Source organism: Eucyclogobius newberryi, unplaced genomic scaffold, assembly GCF_026437365.1.
Source record: "Eucyclogobius newberryi isolate DKJ021-1_F unplaced genomic scaffold, fEucNew1.0.hap1 SCAF_20, whole genome shotgun sequence".
NCBI lineage: Eukaryota > Metazoa > Chordata > Actinopteri > Gobiiformes > Gobiidae > Eucyclogobius > Eucyclogobius newberryi.
This window is the reverse complement of record NW_027315835.1, coordinates 764,484-783,106: the sequence shown is the minus strand read 5'-3', so window position 1 is coordinate 783,106 and position 18,623 is coordinate 764,484. Positions and strand designations below refer to the sequence as shown.

The 18,623-nt window shown below is 51.8% G+C and overlaps 1 protein-coding gene across 1 annotated transcript in view; it reads right to left on the bottom strand.

Moving 5' to 3' along the window:
- Positions 1-18,623, bottom strand: part of kif19 (kinesin family member 19) — a 44,815-nt gene that overhangs the window by 187 nt on the left and 26,005 nt on the right. The window contains exons 4-13 of the mRNA XM_072456787.1: positions 14,007-14,094; positions 13,554-13,690; positions 12,049-12,174; positions 11,009-11,146; positions 10,922-10,978; positions 7,561-7,707; positions 7,353-7,475; positions 4,685-4,838; positions 3,660-3,822; positions 1,432-1,627 (exon numbers count right to left, since the gene is read on the bottom strand). Coding sequence (XP_072312888.1) covers positions 1,432-1,627; positions 3,660-3,822; positions 4,685-4,838; positions 7,353-7,475; positions 7,561-7,707; positions 10,922-10,978; positions 11,009-11,146; positions 12,049-12,174; positions 13,554-13,690; positions 14,007-14,094 — 1,329 coding nt within the window. The remainder of the gene's footprint in view (positions 1-1,431; positions 1,628-3,659; positions 3,823-4,684; positions 4,839-7,352; positions 7,476-7,560; positions 7,708-10,921; positions 10,979-11,008; positions 11,147-12,048; positions 12,175-13,553; positions 13,691-14,006; positions 14,095-18,623) is intronic.

The following is an 18,623-nucleotide window of genomic DNA, read 5'->3' as shown; positions in this document are numbered from 1 at the left end:
GAGAGGAGGTGAGAGGAGGTGAGAGGAGGTGAGAGGAGGTGAGAGGAGGGTGAGAGGAGGGTGAGAAGAGGTGAGAGGAGGGTGAGAGGAGGTGAGAGGAGGTGAGAGGAGGTGAGAGGAGGGAGGAGGGAGAGGAGGGTGAGAGGAGGTGAGAAGAGGCGAGAGGAGGTGAGAGGAGGTGAGAGGAGGGTGAGAGGAGGTGAGAGGAGGTGAGAGGAGGCGAGAGGAGGTGAGAGGAGGGTTAGAGGAGGTGAGAGGAGGTGAGAGGTTTAGAATCACATTTAAAATTCTACTCTTGACCTACAAAGCCATAAATGACATGGCCCCATCCTACCTCAAAGATGCTATAGAACCATATCATCCAATCAGAGCTCTTCGCTCTCAGAATGCCGGCCTTCTGGTGGTGCCAAGAGTCTCTAAAAGTACTGTAGGAGGTAGAGCGTTTAGCTACCAAGCTCCTGTGTTATGGAATCAGCTCCCGACCCATGTTAAATATGCTGACACAGTCTCTTCATTTAAGTCCAGGCTTAAAACGTTCCTCTTTGAAATCGCTTATGGTCAGAGTAGTTAGGAACAGAAAGATAAACCCACAGCTTCAGCTACGCTGCCCTAGGAGTAACTATGCTGGGGGAAGTATGACAGCTTGAGCACTATCCTCTTCTTCTGACTTATTCTATCAAACAATATTTATTTCTTAATTCCACTTGCAAACTGTTCACCGCCTTCTTTTTCTTTGTCTCACTCGAGGTGGAGGTGAAGGTGGAGGTGAAGGTGGAGGTGCAGGTGGAGGTGGAGGTGCAGGTGGAGGTGAAGGTGGAGGTGAAGGTGAACGAGGTGCAGGTGGAAGTGCAGGTGGAGGTGAAGGTGAACGAGGTGCAGGTGGAGGTGCAGGTGGAGGTGAAGGTGGAGGTGAAGGTGAACGAGGTGCAGGTGGAGGTGCAGGTGGAGGTGCAGGTGAACGAGGTGCAGGTGGAGGTGCAGGTGGAGGTGAAGGTGGAGGTGAAGGTGAACGAGGTGCAGGTGGAGGTGCAGGTGGAGGTGAAGGTGTAGGTGAAGGTGAACGAGGTGCAGGTGGAGGTGCAGGTGGAGGTGCAGGTGGAGGTGAAGGTGGAGGTGAAGGTGAACGAGGTGCAGGTGGAGGTGGAGGTGAAGGTGAAGGAGGAGGTGGGGGTGAACGAGGTGCAGGTGGAGGTGCAGGTGGAGGTGCAGGTGGAGGTGAAGGTGGAGGTGCTGGTGCAGGTGGAGGTGAAGGTGGAGGTGAAGGTGGAGGTGAAGGTGAACGAGGTGCAGGTGGAGGTGCAGGTGGAGGTGAAGGTGGAGGTGCTGGTGCAGGTGGAGGTGAAGGTGGAGGTGAAGGTGAACGAGGTGCAGGTGGAGGTGCAGATGGAGGTGCTGGTGCAGGTGCTGGTGCAGGTGGAGGTCTCCTCTCACCTTCTGCTTGTGGAGGTTCTTCTGCTCGCTCATCAGCAGCAGAAGGTTCTCTCGAGCTGTTGAAGCTTCTCGAGTCTCAGAGGCTTCAGGAGCAGACTCAGAGCTGTCCCAGTCCTCACTCTCCTCTTTGCCCTCGCTCTCCTTCTGCTGCTCCAACCTCCACTTCCTCCTGCGCCGGCTCCGCTCCTGCTCCCAGCTGTCAACACATCACCATGACAACAGCACACATCACCATGACAACAGCACACATACAACAGCACACATCACCATGACAACAGCACACATCACCATGACAACAGCACACATACAACAGCACACATCACCATGACAACAGCACACATACAACAGCACACATCACCATGACAACAGCACACATCACCATGACAACAGCACACATCACCATGACAACAGCACACATACAACAGCACACATCACCATGACAACAGCACACATACAACAGCACACATCACCATGACAACAGCACACATCACCATGACAATAGCACAAATCACCATGACAACAGCACACATACAACAGCACACATCACCATGACAACAGCACACATACAACAGCACACATCACCATGACAACAGCACACATCACCATGACAACAGCACACATCACCATGACAATAGCACAAATCACCATGACAACAGCACACATACAACAGCACACATCACCATGACAACAGCACACATCACCATGACAATAGCACAAATCACCATGACAACAGCACACATACAACAGCACACATCACCATGACAACAGCACACATACAACAGCACACATCACCATGACAACAGCACACATACAACAGCACACATCACCATGACAACAGCACACATCACCATGACAATAGCACAAATCACCATGACAACAGCACACATACAACAGCACACATCACCATGACAACAGGACACATACAACAGCACACATCACCATGACAACAGCACACATCACCATGACAACAGCACACATCACCATGACAACAGCACACATACAACAGCACACATCACCATGACAACAGCACACATACAACAGCACACATCACCATGACAACAGCACACATCACCATGACAACAGCACACATACAACAGCACACATCACCATGACAACAGCACACATCACCATGACAATAGCACAAATCACCATGACAACAGCACACATACAACAGCACACATCACCATGACAACAGCACACATACAACAGCACACATCACCATGACAACAGCACACATACAACAGCACACATCACCATGACAACAGCACACATCACCATGACAATAGCACAAATCACCATGACAACAGCACACATACAACAGCACACATCACCATGACAACAGGACACATACAACAGCACACATCACCATGACAACAGCACACATCACCATGACAACAGTACACATCACCATGACAACAGCACACATACAACAGCACACATCACCATGACAACAGCACACATACAACAGCACACATCACCATGACAACAGCACACATCACCATGACAACAGCACACATCACCATGACAACAGCACACATACAACAGCACACATCACCATGACATCAGCACACATCACCATGACAACAGCACACATCACCATGACAACAGCACACATCACCATGACAACAGCACACATACAACAGCACACATCACCATGACATCAGCACACATCACCATGACAACAGCACACATACAACAGCACACATCACCATGACAACAGCACACATCACCATGACAACAGCACAAATACAACAGCACACATCACCATGACATCAGCACACATCACCATGACATCAGCACACATCACCATGACATCAGCACACATCACCATGACAACAGCACACATACAACAGCACACATCACCATGACAACAGCACACATCACCATGACAACAGCACAAATACAACAGCACACATCACCATGACATCAGCACACATCACCATGACATCAGCACACATCACCATGACATCAGCACACATCACCATGACATCAGCACACATCACCATGACAACAGCACACATCACCATGACAACAGCACACATAAAACAGCACACATCACCATGACATCAGCACACATACAACAGCACACATCACCATGACATCAGCACACATCACCATGACAACAGCACACATCACCATGACATCAGCACACATCACCATGACAACAGTACACATCACATCACATTAGAGTTAACATAGACATGCTGAGGTGGTGTAGGTGTCCGTACTCTGCGATGATGAGCAGGTGTCTGGACGTCTCCACCTGCAGCTCATTGTTGGAGTTCTCCAGCTCCATCAGGTTCCTCCTGATCTCCATCTGCTCCTTGAAGCCCTGAAGGAGCTGCTCCCGAAGACGCTCCACCTCCTGAGACGAGTGAGCCTGAACCTCCGCTGCACACACAGAGTATATGTACTGTATACTACATGTACTATATGTACTATATGTACTATATGTACTATATGTACTACATGTACTATGTAATCAAATCAAATCAATTTATTTTTGTAAGGCCCAAAATCACAACAACAGTTGCCTCTGAGGGCCACAGGGAGAAATGAATCAACAATGTCTGTGGTGGCGATGAAGTCAGACAATGTCTGTGGTGGCGAGGGACGATGTCCCAGGGTCCTCTGTCCTTAGACTCTCCTTCTCGTATCGACTATGTAATATATGTACTGCACACAGCAGAGTATATGTACTGTATACTATATGTACTATATGTACTATATGTACTGTATGCACTATACAGACACTCGCCCTCTCCCCTCGCCCTCACCCCTCACCCCTCGCCCTCTTCCCTCACCATCGCCCCTCGCCCCTCACCCCTCGCCCTCTCCCCTCGTCCCTCACCCCTCGCCCTCACCCCTCGCCCTCACCCCTCTCCCCTCACACCTATCCCCTCGCCCTCACCCCTCGCCCTCACCCCTCTCCCCTCACCCCTATCCCCTCGCCCTCACCCCTCGCCCTCACCCCTCTCCCCTCACCCCTATCCCCTCGCCCTCACCCCTCGCCCTCACCCCTCTCCCCTCACCCCTATCCCCTCGCCCTCACCCCTCGCCCTCACCCCTTTCCCCTCACCCCTATCCCCTCGCCCTCACCCCTCGCCCTCACCCCTCTCCCCTCACCCCTATCCCCTCGCCCTCACCCCTCGCCCTCACCCCTTTCCCCTCACCCCTATCCCCTCGCCCTCACCCCTCGCCCTCACCCCTCTCCCCTCACCCCTATCCCTTCGCCCTCACCCCTCGCCCTCACCCTGCACGTGGCGTATATCCGCCCTCTCTGAGCTGTGTCTTCGGTCTTGTTCGCTGATCTTCTTCTGGAGCCTCTGGACTTCTGCTCTGAGCTCGGTGATGATGCTGGTGTACTGACTCATGTGGTACGTCACGCTCAGGAGGTTCTTCTTCACCTGCAGCACAGACACGCCCTTTAACACGCCCTTTAACACGCCCTTTAACACGCCCTTTAACACGCCCTTTAACACGCCCTTTAACACGCCCTTTAACACGCCCTTTAACAACAGGAAGGATCTGACCCACTGTCACGTCCAGATGTTTAGTAACGGACGCCCTGACTCGCCCGTGTCCAGACGCTCTGACTGACCCGTGTCCAGACGCTCTGACTCACCCGTGTCCAGACGCTCTGACTCACCCGTGTCCAGACGCCCTGACTCGTCCGTGTCCAGACGCTCTGACTCACCCGTGTCCGGACGCTCTGACTCGCCCGTGTCCGGACGCTCTGACTCGCCCGTGTCCGGACGCCCTGACTCGCCCGTGTCCGGACGCCCTGACTCGCCCGTGTCCAGACGCTCTGACTCACCCGTGTCCAGACGCCCTGACTCGCCCGTGTCCAGACGCTCTGACTCGCTCGTGTCCAGACGCTCTGACTCGCCCGTGTCCAGACGCTCTGACTCACCCGTGTCCAGACGCTCTGACTCACCCGTGTCCAGACGCTCTGACTCACCCGTGTCCAGACGCCCTGACTCGCCCGTGTCCAGACGCTCTGACTCACCCGTGTCCAGACGCCCTGACTCGCCCGTGTCCAGACGCTCTGACTCGCCCGTGTCCAGACGCCCTGACTCACCCGTGTCCAGACGCTCTGACTCACCCGTTTTCAGACGCCCTGACTCACCCGTGTCCAGACGCCCTGACTCACCCGTGTCCAGACGCTCTGACTCGCCCGTGTCCAGACGCTCTGACTCGCCCGTGTCCAGACGCTCTGACTCGCCCGTGTCCAGACGCTCTGACTCGCCCGTGTCCAGACGCTCTGACTCACCCGTGTCCAGACGCCCTGACTCACCCGTGTCCAGATGCTCTGACTCGCCCGTATCCAGACGCTCTGACTCGCCCGTGTCCGGACGCCCTGACTCGCCCGTGTCCAGACGCTCTGACTCGCCCGTGTCCAGACGCCCTGACTCGCCCGTGTCCAGACGCTCTGACTCACCCGTGTCCAGACGCTCTGACTCACCCGTGTCCAGACGCTCTGACTCACCCGTGTCCAGACGCTCTGAGTCACCCGTGTCCAGACGCACTGACTCGCCCGTGTCCGGACGCTCTGACTCACCCGTGTCCAGACGCTCTGAGTCACCCGTGTCCAGACGCACTGACTCGCCCGTGTCCGGACGCCCTGACTCGCCCGTGTCCAGACGCCCTGACTCACCCGTGTCCAGACGCCCTGACTCACCCGTGTCCAGACGCCCTGACTCACCCGTGTCCAGACGCCCTGACTCACCCGTGTCCAGACGCTCTGACTCGCCCGTGTCCAGACGCTCTGACTCGCCCGTGTCCAGACGCTCTGACTCACCCGTGTCCGGACGCTCTGACTCGCCCGTGTCCGGACGCTCTGACTCGCCCGTGTCCGGACGCCCTGACTCGCCCGTGTCCGGACGCCCTGACTCGCCCGTGTCCAGACGCTCTGACTCACCCGTGTCCAGACGCTCTGACTCACCCGTGTCCAGACGCCCTGACTCGCCCGTGTCCAGACGCTCTGACTCACCCGTGTCCAGACGCTCTGACTCACCCGTGTCCAGACGCTCTGACTCACCCGTGTCCGGACGCCCTGACTCACCCGTGTCCAGACGCTCTGACTCACCCGTGTCCAGACGCTCTGACTCACCCGTGTCCAGACGCCCTGACTCACCCATGTGTCCAGACGCTCTGACTCACCCGTGTCCAGACGCCCTGACTCACCCGTGTCCAGACGCCCTGACTCACCCGTGTCCAGACGCTCTGACTCGCCCGTGTCCAGACGCTCTGACTCGCCCGTGTCCAGACGCTCTGACTCACCCGTGTCCAGATGCTCTGACTCACCCGTGTCCAGACGCTCTGACTCACCCGTGTCCAGACGCTCTGACTCACCCGTGTCCAGACGCTCTGACTCACCCGTGTCCAGACGCTCTGACTCACCCGTGTCCAGACGCTCTGACTCACCCGTGTCCAGACGCCCTGACTTGCCCGTGTCCAGACGCTCTGACTCACCCGTGTCCAGACGCTCTGACTCACCCGTGTCCAGATGCTCTGACTCACCCGTGTCCAGACGCGCTCTGACTCACCCGTGTCCAGACGCGCTCTGACTCACCCGTGTCCAGACGCGCTCTGACTCGCCCGTGTCCAGACGCTCTGACTCGCCCGTGTCCAGACGCTCTGACTCACCCGTGTCCAGACGCTCTGACTCACCCGTGTCCAGACGCCCTGACTCACCCGTGTCCAGACGCTCTGACTCACCCGTGTCCAGACGCCCTGACTCGCCCGTGTCCAGACGCTCTGACTCACCCGTGTCCAGACGCTCTGACTCACCCGTGTCCAGATGCTCTGACTCACCCGTGTCCAGACGCGCTCTGACTCACCCGTGTCCAGACGCGCTCTGACTCACCCGTGTCCAGACGCGCTCTGACTCACCCGTGTCCAGACGCGCTCTGACTCACCCGTGTCCGGATGCTCTTGGCGCGGTCAGCATAGGCCAGCGTGTTCCTTGACTCCTCAAACGCAGACGAGGCTGGTGAGATGTGAGCGATCATCACCGTCCGGCTGTTTCCTCCTAAAGAGTCCTGTCCAGAGGAAAGTGGAGGTCACACGTGGTCAGTGTCGGGCGGGGTCAGGTCAAAGCGGGCGTGGCTGTGGGCGTGGCCGTACCTTCAGCAGCCTGGTCAGCTTGCTGTCCCTGTAGTTGACGTACTTGTGGCCGTTCTTGTCGCTCAGGGCGTTGATGCAGTTCCCGAGCGCGAGCAGCGAGCGGTTGATGTGCGCGCCCTCCTTCAGGCGCTGCCCTCGGTTCTGCGTCTGAAATAAAGCGTCTCAGTGACAGGCTCGTCCTGAGTGACAGGCTCGTCCTGAGTGACAGGCTCTGGGATAAGATAAATCTCTGAATAAAAGTGTTTTGTCCATAAATGTTAAATGTTAAAACTAAACACAAGAACTTGTCCAGGATTTATCATTCAACACGGATTTATTCCAGTATTTATGTGGTTTATTACTTTAAACTGAAGTGCTCTTTCAGCTGTTCTAGTTGTGCTATCACCAGTGTCCAGCAGGGGGCACCAGTGTCCAGCAGGGGGCACCAGTGTCCAGCAGGGGGCACCACTGTCCAGCAGGGGGCACCAATGTCCAGCAGGGGGCACCAGTGTCTTTATGGTTACTATAAAGTCTTTTTAAACCTTCCTCTGTTCTTTCATTTTACCTCCATTTCAAACCTTTTTATTCATTTTTAAATCTTTTAAACAAAGAGAAGCAAAACCAATGATGGGACTGATTTTAAACAGAGAGAAGGAGGAGCGAGGGAGGAGAAGAAGACTGGAAGGAAGAGAAGACTGGAAGGAGGAAAAGAAGACTGTAAGGAGGAGAAGAAGACTGGAAGGAAGAGAAGACTGGAAGGAAGAGAAGACTGGAAGGAGGAGAAGAAGACTGGAAGGAAGAGAAGACTGGAAGGAGGAAAAGAAGACTGTAAGGAGGAGAAGAAGACTGGAAGGAGGAGAAGAAGACTGGAAGGAAGAGAAGACTGGAAGGAGGAGAAGAAGACTGCAAGGAGGAGAAGAAGACTGGAAGGAAGAGAAGACTGGAAGGAGGAGAAGAAGACTGTAAGGAGGAGAAGAAGACTGGAAGGAGGAGAAGAAGACTGGAAGGAAGAGAAGACTGGAAGGAGGAGAAGAAGACTGCAAGGAGGAGAAGAAGACTGGAAGGAAGAGAAGACTGGAAGGAGGAGAAGAAGACTGCAAGGAGGAGAAGAAGCCTGGAAGGAGGAGAAAAAGACTGCAAGGAGGAGAAGAAGACTGGAAGGAAGAGAAGACTGGAAGGAGGAGAAGAAGACTGCAAGGAAGAGAAGACTGGAAGGAGGTGAAAAAGACTGGAAGGAAGAGAAGAAGACTGCAAGGAGGAAAAGAAGACTGGAAGGAGGAAAAGAAGACTGGAAGGAGGAGAAGAAGACTGGAAGGAAGAGAAGACTGGAAGGAGGAAAAGAAGACTGTAAGGAGGAGAAGAAGACTGGAAGGAGGAGAAGAAGACTGGAAGGAAGAGAAGACTGGAAGGAGGAGAAGAAGACTGCAAGGAGGAGAAGAAGACTGGAAGGAAGAGAAGACTGGAAGGAGGAGAAGAAGACTGTAAGGAGGAGAAGAAGACTGGAAGGAGGAGAAGAAGACTGGAAGGAAGAGAAGACTGGAAGGAGGAGAAGAAGACTGCAAGGAGGAGAAGAAGACTGGAAGGAAGAGAAGACTGGAAGGAGGAGAAGAAGACTGCAAGGAGGAGAAGAAGACTGTAAGGAGGAGAAGAAGACTGGAAGGAGGAGAAGAAGACTGGAAGGAAGAGAAGACTGGAAGGAGGAGAAGAAGACTGCAAGGAGGAGAAGAAGCCTGGAAGGAGGAGAAAAAGACTGCAAGGAGGAGAAGAAGACTGGAAGGAAGAGAAGACTGGAAGGAGGAGAAGAAGACTGCAAGGAAGAGAAGACTGGAAGGAGGAAAAGAAGACTGGAAGGAGGAGAAGAAGACTGCAAGGAGGAGAAGAAGACTGGAAGGAAGAGAAGACTGGAAGGAGGAGAAGAAGACTGTAAGGAGGAGAAGAAGACTGGAAGGAGGAGAAGAAGACTGGAAGGAAGAGAAGACTGGAAGGAGGAGAAGAAGACTGCAAGGAGGAGAAGAAGCCTGGAAGGAGGATAAAAAGACTGCAAGGAGGAGAAGAAGACTGGAAGGAAGAGAAGACTGGAAGGAGGAGAAGAAGATTGCAAGGAAGAGAAGACTGGAAGGAGGAGAAGAAGACTGCAAGGAGGAGGAGAAGACTGGAAGGAGGAGAAGAAGACTGTAAGGAGGAGAAGACTGGAAGGAGGAGAAGAAGACTGTTAGGAGGAGAAGAAGACTGGAAGGAGGAGAAGAAGACTGGAAGGAAGAGAAGACTGGAAGGAGGAGAAGAAGACTGCAAGGAGGAGAAGAAGCCTGGAAGGAGGAGAAAAAGACTGCAAGGAGGAGAAGAAGACTGGAAGGAAGAGAAGACTGGAAGGAGGAGAAGAAGACTGCAAGGAAGAGAAGACTGGAAGGAGGAGAAGAAGACTGCAAGGAGGAGAAGAAGACTGGAAGGAAGAGAAGACTGGAAGGAGGAGAAGAAGACTGTAAGGAGGAGAAGAAGACTGGAAGGAGGAGAAGAAGACTGGAAGGAAGAGAAGACTGGAAGGAGGAGAAGAAGACTGCAAGGAAGAGAAGACTGGAAGGAGGAGAAGAAGACTGCAAGGAGGAGAAGAAGACTGGAAGGAGGAGAAGAAGACTGCAAGGAGGAGAAGAAGACTGGAAGGAAGAGAAGACTGGAAGGAGGAGAAGAAGACTGCAAGGAAGAGAAGACTGGAAGGAGGAGAAGAAGACTGTAAGGAAGAGAAGACTGGAAGGAGGAGAAGAAGATTGCAAGGAGGAGAAGAAGACTGGAAGGAAGAGAAGACTGGAAGGAGGAGAAGAAGACTGCAAGGAAGAGAAGACTGGAAGGAGGAGAAGAAGACTGTAAGGAAGAGAAGACTGGAAGGAGGAGAAGAAGATTGCAAGGAGGAGAAGAAGACTGGAAGGAAGAGAAGACTGGAAGGAGGAGAAGAAGACTGCAAGGAGGAGAAGAAGACTGGAAGGAGGAGAAAAAGACTGTAAGGAAGAGAAGACTGGAAGGAGGAGAAGAAGACTGCAAGGAGGAGAAGAAGACTGGAAGGAAGAGAAGACTGGAAGGAGGAGAAGAACACTGTAAGGAGGAGAAGAAGACTGGAAGGAGGAGAAGAAGACTGGAAGGAAGAGAAGACTGGAAGGAGGAGAAGAAGACTGCAAGGAGGAGAAGAAGCCTGGAAGGAAGAGAAGACTGGAAGGAGGAGAAGAAGACTGCAAGGAGGAAAAGAAGACTGGAAGGAGGAGAAGAAGACTGCAAGGAGGAGAAGAAGACTGGAAGGAAGAGAAGACTGGAAGGAGGAGAAGAAGACTGGAAGGAGGAGAAGAAGACTGGAAGGAGGAGAAGAAGACTGGAAGGAGGAGCGTGTTTGTCTGACCTGCGCGGCGCGCTCAGAGCCCGCCAGGTCGATCATGAAGAGCCTGGCGAAGCGGACCTCCTGCTGCAGGACCTCCTGCTGCAGGACCTCCTGCTGCAGCTCCGGGCTGCGGCTCTGCTGCTTCACACACACCTGCAGCAGAGCGTGAGAGCGAGAAGACGTCTGGTTCGCTGCAGTCGGCTCCTGCGTCCGCTGCCTGTTCCCCCTCACCAGCAGCTCCATGACCTGTGTGAGCCACGCCAGCAGTCAAGGAGAAACCAGGACTAAACCAGGGACTAAAGCAGGACTAAACCAGGACTAAACCAGGACTATACCAGGACTAAACCAGGACTAAACCAGGACTAAACCAGGACTATACCAGGACTAAACCAGGACTAAACCAGGACTAAACCAGGACTAAACCAGGGACTAAACCAGGACTAAACCAGGACTAAACCAGGACTAAATCAGGACTAAACCAGGTCTAAACCAGGACTAAACCAGGGACTAAACCAGGGACTAAACCAGGACTAAACCAGGACTAAACCAGGACTAAACCAGGACTAAACCAGGACTAAACCAGGACTAAACCAGGACTAAACCAGGGACTAAACCAGGACTAAACCAGGACTAAACCAGGACTATACCAGGACTAAACCAGGACTAAACCAGGACTAAACCAGGACTATACCAGGACTAAACCAGGACTAAACCAGGACTAAACCAGGACTAAACCAGGGACTAAACCAGGACTAAACCAGGACTAAACCAGGACTAAATCAGGACTAAACCAGGTCTAAACCAGGACTAAACCAGGGACTAAACCAGGGACTAAACCAGGACTAAACCAGGACTAAACCAGGACTAAACCAGGACTAAACCAGGACTAAACCAGGACTAAACCAGGACTAAACCAGGGACTAAACCAGGACTAAACCAGGACTAAACCAGGACTAAATCAGGACTAAACCAGGTCTAAACCAGGACTAAACCAGGGACTAAACCAGGACTAAACCAGGACTAAACCCGGACTAAACCAGGACTAAACCAGGTCTAAACCAGGACTAAACCAGGGACTAAACCAGGACTAAACCAGGACTAAACCCGGACTAAACCAGGACTAAACCAGGTCCCTCTCAGGTCCTGACCTCTTGAGCGTTGATGGTGGACACCTCGGTGATCCCTGCCACTTGGATCTCTCCTTTAGAATCTTCTCTCAGGTCCAAGAATCCAGAGGACGGATTCAGCAGGTCCCGGATCATCTCGTTATAGATCTGACACCAGCAGAATCAATGGTCAGACTCAGACAAGGACAATGGTTTCTCCTGGAGACAGCAAATAAACCACAAGCCAAAATACAGACACATGTACAGGACTAAACCATGACTAAACCAGGTCTAAACCAGGACTAAACCAGGTCTAAACCAGGACTAAACCAGGTCTAAACCAGGACTAAACCATGACTAAACCAGGACTAAACCAGGTCTAAACCAGGACTAAACCAGGTCTAAACCAGGACTAAACCAGGACTAAACCAGGTCTAAACCAGGACTAAACCAGGACTAAACCAGGTCTAAACCAGGACTAAACCAGGTCTAAACCAGGACTAAACCAGGACTAAACCAGAACTAAACCAGGACTAAACCAGGACTAAACCAGGACTAAACCAGGTCTAAACCAGGTCTAAACCAGGACTAAACCAGGACTAAACCAGGTCTAAACCAGGTCTAAACCAGGACTAAACCAGGTCTAAACCAGGACTAAACCAGGACTAAACCAGAACTAAACCAGGACTAAACCAGGACTAAACCAGGACTAAACCAGGACTAAACCAGGTCTAAACCAGGACTAAACCAGGACTAAACCAGAACTAAACCAGGACTAGACCAGGTCTAAACCAGGACTAAACCAGGACTAAACCAGGACTAAACCAGGACTAAACCAGGTCTAAACCAGGACTAAACCAGGACTAAACCAGGTCTAAACCAGGTCTAAACCAGGACTAAACCATGACTAAACCAGGTCTAAACCAGGACTAAACCATGACTAAACCAGGTCTAAACCAGGACTAAACCAGGACTAAACCAGGACTAAACCAGGTCTAAACCAGGACTAAACCATGACTAAACTAGGTCTAAACCAGGACTAAACCAGGACTAAACCAGGACTAAACCAGGTCTAAACCAGGACTAAACCAGGACTAAACCAGGTCTAAACCAGGACTAAACCAGGTCTAAACCAGGACTAAACCAGGACTAAACCAGAACTAAACCAGGACTAAACCAGGACTAAACCAGGACTAAACCAGGACTAAACCAGGACTAAACCAGGTCTAAACCAGGACTAAACCAGGACTAAACCAGAACTAAACCAGGACTAGACCAGGTCTAAACCAGGACTAAACCAGGACTAAACCAGGACTAAACCAGGACTAAACCAGGTCTAAACCAGGACTAAACCAGGACTAAACCAGGTCTAAACCAGGTCTAAACCAGGACTAAACCAGGACTAAACCAGGTCTAAACCAGGACTAAACCAGGACTAAACCAGGTCTAAACCAGGTCTAAACCAGGACATGATTTTACCCACACTTAGTCCCTTTGTGAAAGGGGCGTGGCCTGTGTTGGGGGCGTGGCCTGTGTTGGGGCCGTACCTCCAGGTAGGACATGGACACAGAGTACATCATGTCGTCGCTCGTCTCTTCGATGGCACGAAACAGATCGTTTAAAGTTCGGACGTAGATCCCAGGCTCTTTGTCTGTGCCAAGCATCGTGTAGGTTTTACCACAACCTGCACACACACACACACACACAGACACACACACACACACACACACACACACACAGACACACACACACACACACACAGACACACTGAGGTCAATCCCAGTTTCTCCAGTGAAATCACATCATACTCAAACCTTTTGGAACGTGACAGAACTGACAAGTCACTGTGTCCTCTGTTTGGTCTGCTCTGGTCTGGTCTGCTCTGGTCTGGTCTGGTCTGCTCTGCTCTGGTCTGGTCTGGTCTGGTCTGGTCTGGTCTGGTCTGGTCTGGTCTGGTCTGGTCTGCTCTGGTCTGGTCTGGTCTGGTCTGGTCTGGTTACCTGTGGGTCCGTAGGCGAACACGGTGGCGTTGTACCCAGAGATGAGGCCCTCGATCAGGCCTTTGGTGGTGCCTCTGAACACCTCCTCCTGGAGGTCAGACAGGTCAGACAGGTCAGTGTCAAACAGAAGGGTCAGAGTTCGTTCAGCGGTCGCAACGATTGCAATATTTTACTGAAGAAAATATAGATGACAAAATGCTAAAATAGAAACTAATTTAAGCCACTGACAATAACCGTAAACATTGTACATATTATTTAAACATATGCGCTGCAGACAAACCACGTCACAGTCAGAGAACAACTGTGTAACAGAGATATTGAACTGTTAGCTGTTAGCATGAGGCTATATTATCTGCCCCGGGAGTTCTCACATCTTATTGTAATAGCAGTTTACGTAGCCCCGTCTGCTAACGCTGACAATGCCTGTGAAGCATTTTCTCCATCACAAGCAGATGCAAAACAAACATCCACAGGCTCTCTTCCTCGTCTCTGGTGACTTTAACCACGCTTCTCCCTCTTCTGTTCTACCAACATACACCCAGTATGTTACCTGTCCCACCAGAGACATTAAAACTTCGGATTTATTCTTTGCCAACACCAGGAGGCTCCTCCCCCCTCCCTCCCCTGGGCAGCTCGGACCACAACCTTGTACATCTGAGGCCTGTGTATGAACCCATCGTGCGCAGGCAGCCTGTGGTGTCCCGTGAGGTGAGGATGTGGTCTGCTGAGAGCGAGGAGGCTCTGAGGGACTGCTTCAGCACCACTGTCTGGACTGAGCTTTATGACCCACATGGGGAGGACATCAACACCATCACAGAGTGCATCACGGACTACATCAACTTCTGTTTTGAGAACATTGTTCCCTCCCGGACGGTGCGGTGTTTTCCAAACAACAAGCCATGGATTAACCGTGAACTGAAGGCTCTGCTGAAGGAGAAGAAGAGAGCCTTCAGGTCAGGGAACAAGGAGGAGCTGAGGACTGTGCAGAAGGAGCTGAGGAGGAAGATCAGGCAGGCTGAGGCCGGCTACAAGAGGAGGATGGAGGAGCAGCTGCAGCAAAAGAACATTCAGGGAGTGTGGAGGAGCCTGAAAACCATCTCGGGCTTCAAAATCCCCCCTGCCCAGACAGAGGGGGATCTACAGTGGGTGAATGATTTAAATGCTCACTTCTTGAGGTTTGATCGGTCACCCGCCCCTCCCCCTGCACAGCTGCATGCTCCCTCTTCCACAGCCGGACAATGGCCCACCCCCGTTCCCCTTCACACCTCTGCTCCGGACCATCAGCTCCCCACTTCACCTGGACTCACCCGTCCCCCCAGCATACAGTCCCCCTGCCAACCACTGACTGTCACAGCAGCACAGGTGAGGAGTGAGCTGAAGAAGATTAAAGTGAGGAAGGCAGCAGGACCTGATGGCATCAGCCCCAGGCTCCTTAAGTCCTGCGCAGATGAACTGTGTGGAGTGATGGAGCATGTCTACAACATGAGCCTGAAGCTGAGGGTGGTACCACAGGTCTGGTACCTGTGCCTAAGACACCGCGCCCCAAAGACCTCAACAGCTTCAGGCCAGTGGCCCTCACGTCCCACCTGATGAAGACACTGGAGCGGCTAGTCCTGGACCACCTCCGCTCCACCGTGAGCTCAGCCATGGACCCGCTGCAGTTTGCATACCGGCCTGACATCGGAGTGGAGGACGCCGTCATCTCCTGCTGCACCGCTCTCTCTCTCACCTGGAGAAGCCTGGCAGCTCTGTGAGGATCCTGTTCTTCGATCTTTCCAGCGCCTTCAACACCATCAGCTCCTGAGGGACAAGCTGGAGACGGCTGGTGTGGAGTATGACCTGCAGAGTGGATCCTGGACTACCTCACAGACCGACCCCAGTTTGTGAGAGCCCGGGACTGTGTGTCTGACACTCGGACCTGCAGTGTGGGGGCGCCCCAGGGCACTGTCCTCGCGCCCTTTCTCTTCACCCTTTACACTGCAGACTTCAGACATGACACGGACAGCTGTGTCCTGCAGAAGTTCTCTGATGACTCTGCCATCATCGGACTCATCACAGACGACGATGATGCGGAGGACAGAGGACTGGAGCAGGACTTTGTGGACTGGTGTCAGCGGAACCACCTCCTCATCAACGCGGGGAAGACCAAGGAGATGGTGGTGGACGTCCGTAGACGCCACCCCACTGCCCCCTCACCAGTGAACATCCAGGGACGGGACATTGAGAGAGTGGACTCATACAAGTACCTGGTGTTCATCTGAACCACAAACTGGACTGGACTCATAACACAGACTGTACAGGAAGAGCCAGAGTCGGCTCTACCTCCTGAGGAGACTCAGGTCTTTTGGAGTGACAGGGCCACTCCTGACAGGGCCACTCCTGACAGGGCCACTCCTGACAGGGCCACTCCTGACAGGGCCACTCCTGACAGGGCCACTCCTGAAGACCTTCTCTGACTCTGTGGTGGCATCAGCCCTCCTGTATGGTGTGGCCTGCTGGAGCAGCAGCATCACAGAGAGGGAGAGGAAGAGGCTGGACAGAGTCATCAAGAAGTCCAGCTCCGTCCTGGGCTGTGCTCTGGACTCGGTGCAGGAGGTGGGGGACAGGAGGGTCCTGGCTAGATTCACATCTATGCTGGACCATGAGTGTCACCCCCTGCAGGACACTCTGTCCCCTGCAGGACACTCTGTCCGCTCTGGAGAGCAGCTTCAGTGAGAGACTGATCCACCCTCGATGTGTGAAGGAAAGGTTCTGCAGGTCTTTCCTTCTGCTGCTGTCAGACTTTATAACAAACACTGCCCTGAACATGTGCAGTACTGATGTAACCATGTGCAATACCTGTAAATAAGAGTGTTCTATTTTGTTTTTTATACGGTTTACTTACCTGCTAATAGTATTACCTAGTCTTGTGCTAGTTATTTTTACTTTATTTTATTTTGTTTTATTTTAATTTTATTCTAGTATCATTATTTGTTTTATTATTATCTGATTTTTATCTTTATTTTTTATATTTATTTATCTATTTTATTTTATTCCCCCCCTCCATTCCCTATTAAGAGAGGAGTTTTGTTAATAAGAGTTTTTCTTCTATTAAGAGTGTTTTTGAAACTTCCTATAATCTGTCCTTTCCTCCTGTTTCTACTGCAACAACCACATTTCCCCTTGTGTGACATTAAAGGATTAACTTATCTTATCTCATCTTATCTTAAGACGTAGCAGAAAGAAACACTTGAAACACTCTGGGAAAAGGGGACGTCTGGTCACCCAAGCTTTTCTTTGTTTATTGAGAGTAAAGCCTGTGCAGCAGGTATGGGTGGATCCCGAAACGTTCTGAGACATAATAACGGTCTTTTTTTTCCCAAGCTGGTACGGGAAGCCTCCAATTTGGTGCCCTGTTGTCCCCTGCTGCTCTGTAAAACACGATTGGCTCCGTTTTGTCCAGTTCCGCAGCTCATGACAGTGAAAAGTACCGTATTATCCAGACTATAAGTCACACCTTTTTTCATAGTTTTGGTCGGGGTGCGACTTATACTCCAGAGCGACTTATATGTGATATTATTAGTTATTTTCACAATGACAGCCACAAGGGGGCGCTCTAGGCTCTGAGCGACGCAGAAGAAGAATCTGCACTTCCTCTTCCTCTGGAGTTTGTGGAGTTGTTTAGAAGTGACACAGAGGAAGAAGAATTCAGTGGATTTAGTGATTTGGGGTAAAACTGATGCTTTGGTAAACTTGTTAGCATGTTAGCATATTAGCATGTTAGCATGTTCTTTATGCTAACATGTAGTAGTTAGGAACAGAAACATAAACCCACAGTTTCAGCTACGCTGCCCTAGGAGTAACTATGCTGGGGGAAGTATGACAGCTTGAGCACTATCCTCTTCTTCTTCTGACTACTTATGCTATCAAACAATATTTATTTTTTGATTCCACTTGCAAACTGTTCACCGCCTTCTTTTTCTTTCTCTCACTCCTGAGGACCTGTGGACCCAGATGCCCCTCCCCTGGTGAAGTGGTCCCTGCCCTGTGTGGACGGTCCCTCTTCTGCCTGAGGGGTGGGTCCAGCTCCAGTCTCCTCGTGTCCCTCGTGTCCGTCTGTGAGAGTCGGATCTCTCCTTCACTGGAACTCCTCCAGGTTTCTACGCTTTTTTCCCAAAAAGGTTTTTTTGTAGTTTTTCCTGGCCGAGAAGGAGAGTCTAAGGACAGAGGACACTGGGACATCGTCCCTCGCCACCACAGACATTGTCTGACTCCATCGCCACCACAGACATTGTTGATTCATTTCTCCCTGTGGCCCTCAGAGGCAACTGTTGTTGTGATTTTGGGCCTTACAAAAATAAATTGATTTGATTTGATTTGATAGTTCTCTGAATAACTGTTCATATGTTACGTTAACATACCAGACACTTACCACAGTTCTGTCTGTGCCTCATGTAGCTGAAGGTGTTAGCGTTAGCATGTTAGCATACATGCACCTAGTCACCATGTTCTCTCATCTGTTATTATTTTAAACTGCATTTACAGAGGAAATGTCAGTTCTTGGTCTTGGATTTTATAAAATACATTTCCCCCAAAAATGCGACTTATATATGTTTTTTTATTCTCTATTATGCTTTT